Source organism: Phasianus colchicus, chromosome 3 (assembly GCF_987193195.1).
Source record: "Phasianus colchicus chromosome 3, bPhaCol1.hap1.1, whole genome shotgun sequence".
Classification (NCBI taxonomy): domain Eukaryota; kingdom Metazoa; phylum Chordata; class Aves; order Galliformes; family Phasianidae; genus Phasianus; species Phasianus colchicus.
The window spans coordinates 73490710-73497007 of NC_143438.1; the positions used below are offsets into that span (position 1 = coordinate 73490710).

General features: G+C 44.4%; 1 protein-coding gene across 1 annotated transcript in view; it reads right to left on the reverse strand.

The window, feature by feature from the left end:
* Nucleotides 1–4756, reverse strand: part of NIPAL2 (NIPA like domain containing 2) — a 46661-nt gene extending 41905 nt beyond the window's left edge. The window contains exon 1 of the mRNA XM_031590900.2: nt 4386–4756. Coding sequence (XP_031446760.1) covers nt 4386–4472 — 87 coding nt within the window. The 5' untranslated portion in view covers nt 4473–4756. The remainder of the gene's footprint in view (nt 1–4385) is intronic.
* Nucleotides 4757–6298: the final 1542 nt, after the last annotated feature.

Below are 6298 nucleotides of genomic sequence, written 5' to 3' on the forward strand. Positions count from 1 at the left end.
CACTATAACAAAAATCTTTCAGCTGAATTCCATTTTGAAGCAGTCCACAGCAAAACTAATTTCTGCACTAAGCAGCATATGTAAAATGGTGAGTAAAGTTCTCTTGCACTGGTCTTCTGCTCCCCCTTTCCAACTAATGACAAGATGTTATTATTGCCTAGAAAATTCCAAATTAACGCTCTCAAATCTATTAAACGGATTAGAATAATTAAGAAGCCTCTGGTTAACTCTATCGAAGGAAGGAAGGAAGGAAGGAAGGAAGGAAGGAAGGAAAATCAAATTCACATGCTCTTTAATATCCTCAGAAAAACTGAAAAACTAATTTTACTGTAACAAAGGTGGAAGGGGAAGCACTGGAAAAAGTCTGAGATTTGGGAAAAATAACCCAGTGAGAATCAGGAAACAGATGCTCAGCAGAGCTCTAGTTGGGTCTATATACATATAGTTCTGGACCTAGAGCAGTGCCTGGTGAAAATCAGGTCATTCCTCAGATTGGCTGAGAAAACTGTAAGCTGCCTCCAATCTTTGGACTACTGCTCATCCATGGCATCTGCTCCAGACCTTCTGCCCCATCCCCTACCTTCCCTACATTAAGGTATAAACTGCCCTATGGCTTACTCTCATTCTTCCTACAGTGAATAGAGGAAAAAAGGAATTTGAGAGCTGCAATAATACAAATTTGCCTATGGTATGAGCACAAGGGGGACAGGACAAGGGTAAGGCTCCTGTGTAGTTATTTCCTTTATGTGTGAGTAATTAATAAATTCTCATGCAGCAGCTGTTCTTTCTCTAACCTGGAGAGTGCAGATCAGAGCTGGAGCTTTGGCAGGATCTGAAAGCTTGTGTTCAAAACTGGCCCAGCTGACAGCCCTGCACTTGTGATCCTAAGCAAAATGTCCTTTTCTAGCAGAGCTTAATTAAATGCGGACAGAGCAGTGGAACTGCTGCTGGATTCCCAACAGCAGAACACACCAGAAGAGCATGTAACGGCACTGACAGCAAGTGCTCACAGTGCTTTTTTAATTATAAGTTTTGACTTTTGGATTCCCCATGACAGATTAAAAGTGAGAGGCATCTCCTTTTTATAACTTCAAGGGCTGTAAAGAACATGCGTTCCCACTGAGAATTCTGTACACATTTTCTCCCATGCACATTCACCTGTATAATGAAGGAAATGCAAACCCTCTGAACTCTGAAACCTAACAGGTTGAGAATGATATGAGGAAGTAGAGTCAGTTTGATACCCTTGTTGACTTTCAATAGTTTTAGAAGAGGGAGCTGGAGTAGGGGAAAACTTTCCACCATAGACTTCACAGATGAGCACGGCAGCAGAAAGCAGGGCAAGGACATGTTTGTTTCTGCTCTCCTTGTGCTCAGGGACTGGCTTCCCAATCAGCCTGAAACAGTGAGCATCTGCAGTTTATCACGGAGTAGAACATGGCATGAGGGAAACTACAGAGACTGGGGAAAAAAAAAAAAAAAAAAAAACACCCTACAAAACACTTAAAATAAATAAATAAATAAAATAGGATGGTTTGCACCATTAACAGCCTGATAATACCTGGTGGTTGCTTCTTCCAGGGGAAAATTCATTCTTTAAGTGCTTTAAATATCCTGGTGAAAGCTTGTACGACAGCACGCGACAACAGCTTTCTCTGGTGCAAGTGCCAGCTCTCACAGAAGAGGATCTCACTGTTTCTGGGGTGCTTCCTCAGCCAAGGGATATGAGGAGATAACCTTTCTCTGGCAGCTCCCTCTGGGGCCAAACCATGCTATCACCTTGCTGAGAACATCAAGAGGCTGCATTGAGCTCATAGCAATGAGAGGAGAGATGAAGCACTGAAGACTTCCTCCTTCAAAACAATGAGCTAAAGCCTTAATTGTAGCACTTCACATTTCATGTATATGATAGAAGGCAGCATAGAAAAGACCTCACAGCGATGTGCTTAATCCTGGGGATTTCTCACCACACCTGATGGCAGCCACCACTGCCAGCAGATCAGAGCACACAAAGATTGAGTTTCCTGTCTGCACACAGCCACCACCTGCACAGTGAGCCTGTGACAGATGCTGATATATTGCCACAGGACAGGAGGCCACAGGTCCGTCTGAAGGAGCTGTCAGCATTTCAAACCTCAAGGTTAGAGCTGAAATGACTTATTACAGCCCGTGAAATAAAACAACCTCTTGATGTGAGTGTCTGGGCAGCCTGTAATAACCCCAAGCTTATTAAGAGACAGGCAAAGAAGGGAAAAAAACACAGAAACGAAAGGACTTTCCCTCTCAGGCTCAGCTTCCACACTTGAACAACCACACACAGTGACTACACACAACAGTCACATAAAGTGCTGAGTTATAGAGGAAGCATTTCGTCTGAGCTTTCATTGACTATTTCTACCCAAGCTCTTTTCTCTTTCTCCGATACAAAGTTAAGCCTTGATTAATATCATAGTTAACAACCTCAACTAATGCTGCAAAATGTTTTTGCCCATAAACAACAACAATGGAAATAAATAAACAACCTTTGAGATTTGCCAAGAGAAATTTTAAAAAGGATTAAACCAAAGCAATTATATATACTTTAAATTAAGCAGACAAATTTCACATGTGGTGGCTTCCTATGTTCATTACTCCGACAGACACAAAATATTACGAAGTGGTAGCTTGTCAGGAAATATATCAGGTAAATGAGTATTTCATCAGATTTTGCTACATCATTAAACATGTCCATGACCCACGATGCACAACACAAGACTGTGACAGGGAAGGCTGTCAGTGCACGGCCCAGAGTGGCTCCAAGCAAGCTGCATCCATGTGATGCCAGCAAGTCCCACTTCCAGCCTTTGCATGCACGCATTCCCCCAGTTACCTTTGTGCCAATATCTAGGATCAATAAGGATACAGGCACTTTAACTTCTTCCAGAGAGCTTTGTGTTTACAAACGTCATTCAGGACTTACTTGAGTACCATGGATTTCCCTAACATATATTTTAGATCTCCTTGCCCCAGTGGATGCCCTTGATACTCACATGGCATGAGGGATCTGTGGCCACCAGCCATGCCAAGACCCTCGTGTCTGGGAGATCTTTAAACTTCTGATGGCTCACAGGGCTGAAAAGTGTTCCTCCAAAACAATCCACCTCCTCTTTCCTGGAATGTTTCCAGGCATATGAGAGCTGGCAGAGGTAGAAAACAAAGAGCTCCTCTTCAGAACCTAATGAAGGGGACAAAATACCCTTGTGTTCCCCAGGGGAAAGGACAGAACCTCTACCTGCAGACCTGAAATGACTGATCCACAGAGACAACCAGGACAGTCCATTTGCCAGGAGTGGAGGGAGGAAAAGGTTTTCTATGCTTCCAAAAAATGTAAAATGTGAAAACGAGCGTGTACAGAAGAAGATAACTCTTGGGAAAATGAAGGTTGTTGGCAACTCATGACCCAGAGTTATTTATTGTCTGCTCCAAAGCCTCAACTATACCAACACAGAAAACCAGAGCAAGAAAACTGCCAAGCCTAAAAGCCAGCCATTTTCATACAACTACTCCAAGAAACACAGGAACAGAGCTGAGATGTTTTGCAAGCAAATTTAAAACTCCATTGTGATGTGCAGGCATCCCTGCACTCCCCAACAGTTCTGCAAGCACTCCAAGCCATAGGGCCCTAATTCCCAAACCCACACCAACTCCTGGCTTTACAGTCTTCTTTCCTTAGGGGGTCCCAGCTCTGGTCCCCAGAAGCATTGCCACTGGGCATCAGGCAGGAGCACTACTGCTCAGGGACCCCAGCAGAGGCGTTTTCCTCCCCTCTGAAGTTGAGAAATACTTCCTGCCACTTGGATATCCAGCCAGCAGCACATACAGAATCCAGAGGGAAACGTTTTGGGGACCTTCCCTGAGTTACAACCTGCTACTGGGCTGCTCACAGAGAAAGGAGAGCAGTTACCAACAAGCCATTTTATGCACAATTTATACCAATACTTTGCATCATAAAAAAGTGGCTTGCTTCTTACGTAGTGAAAAACAAGAATGTTGAGTACCCTGCCATGCCTCCTACTTTATGAGGCAAAAAGAAAGGAAGAAGTAAAGGATTTAATCAGCCTCCAATTCATTTTTATTGTTAGCAGATGCTTCAACTTGCTAGATCTTGGGGGCCGCTTCAGTCTCTGTTTTGCAGTCGCCCAAATACCACAATGTCATCACTGACAACATCAGAAACTTCAACTGCAAACATCAGAGATGCTCCAGACCAAGGCAGCACAGCCTCCTGCACTGCCGCTGCTTAGGGGGTGCAGAAGGAGCAGGTACTGGCAGCAAACAGGACAGTGTGGAGAAGTTGAAATGATTTCCCCACTCCTCCCTCCTGGTGCCGCAGGGCTGGCACTTACCTTGTGTTTGCTGTACCAGGAGCTGGAGAAGGTGCCCTCAAAAAACGTTGTCCAGGACGCCCACTCTGATTCGGGGAGGATGCCCATGTCCCCCTGGCCAACCCATGCGCAGCCACAGCAACAGGGATAGGCAGTTAGAGGCGAGGCAAGTGGGGGACGTGGCACTTGCTTCCTGGTGCAGACAGGGCTGTGCGGGTAGGTCACCCCACGCCTAGGGGTGCACAAAGCAGCACAGCACAGCCAAGGACTCTGGCAGATGCTCAGCTGGAGATGATCTGCATCAAAGCGTAGGGGAGTGGAAAGGAACTTGGTCTACAGGTGTTGCTGCTCCTTCCCAGGGCTCTCAGGTGCCTCTTTTCCCCCTCTCTGGCTTCTCCAGTGCCCCACCCTGCTCTGAAAAGGCAGCCTGGGAATTTAACTCCTTCAAATCAGTGCCTAAATCTCATGGCTGTAATATTCACTGCTAGGTTATGGGTTTTGTTTCCATATTCATATACACACTTGCAGAAATTCTTATTTCTGCCATGTATATTTTACCTGGGAGTAGGTATCCTGAATAGATTCTTTACAGATTTCAGGAAATGGGTTTGTTTCCAACCTGTGGCTTTATCCATTCATTCTGTTACTTCTAATACAATCACTTAAGCTTTCCTGGGGAAGACAACTGAAAAAGCTCCTTAAAAGTTAGACTAGCAGCTAGCAAGGTAGGAGCTTAGCAGAGTTGCACTAAGGGACAAAAATTGGTCTTATAGAGGAGTACAGAAAGCAAAAATTAAGCTACTGCATCTTCTGGCTCCAGGCATGCTAGCTGATTGTTACCTGGAGAGCTCAGAAGATGCTCTACAGTGGAAGTACTGGAATGTTGGTCAGCTGGGCTTGGAAATGTCCAAAGTGACAATTTCTGTAACAGATGAGGCTCAGCCTGCAGTGATTGTACCACCTGCTGCAGAAGAGGTTTCTCCTGCTCTTTTGCAGAAGAAATGGGCTTGATTCTTAGTTACAGAGGGACTGGTGGTCCCAGCATCAACAAAAAGTTCAGGGAGCCAGCATGCAGGAGAGCAGGCTGGGGAGTGTGGTCCAGAAGGCAACGAGATGCAATACCCAATGGATCACAACAGCAGTGGTGACTGTAGAGAGACAAATGAGGATACAGTCCCCCAGTATGATTAACCTGTTTGAAAATGGAAAGAAAGCACATTTACAAGAAGGAAACCAAATTAAATCAGTATTTTCCTTCTTTACTATGTCAGTGATTCCTGCATTACCCACAGGAATGGGATCTGAATCCAGCCAGAGGTGAACTAGGATATGGCAGAGGCAGAAGTGGCAAAACAGTGCTTCAGTTTAGATGATGAAATAACACCTCAAAATAAGAAACCTTGCTTTATAACATGAAATGTTTTGTTCCCGTGTCTGGTCTAACTGGAAATACCAGTTTCTGTGATTACAGCTCCATGAGTCCTCTGTAAATACTGGAGCTAGTTGCACCGTGTGTAGGTAGGTACACTGAAAAAATACCAAACACAGCTCCAATAGTTCACAGCTATGTAAATTGCTGCAGACTATTTTTACAGTGTTGTGTAATTATTCTCTGGAGTCCAAGCTTACATTTAGAAAAAAGTTTCTAGGCAATTTGTATTATGATTGCAAAAAAACCCAACAGCCTTCCACTTTAAAGTGGAACTGGAGTGTAAACTGCTGCAGTGATATTTGCTTGGTCCAGAGAGAGCTGGAACAATAGTCAGAGGGAAGTGTGAATGGACTCATTCTTCTAACTGGAGAGCTAAACTGGAAGTCTGCTGACAATTTAAGTGTCAACATCAGCTACTTCAAGGAGGATCATTTTAGCAGAAACACCAGGCTAATGTTCTTATTTGTCATCCTCAATTTGCACTTGTTGGATGGCAGATCCT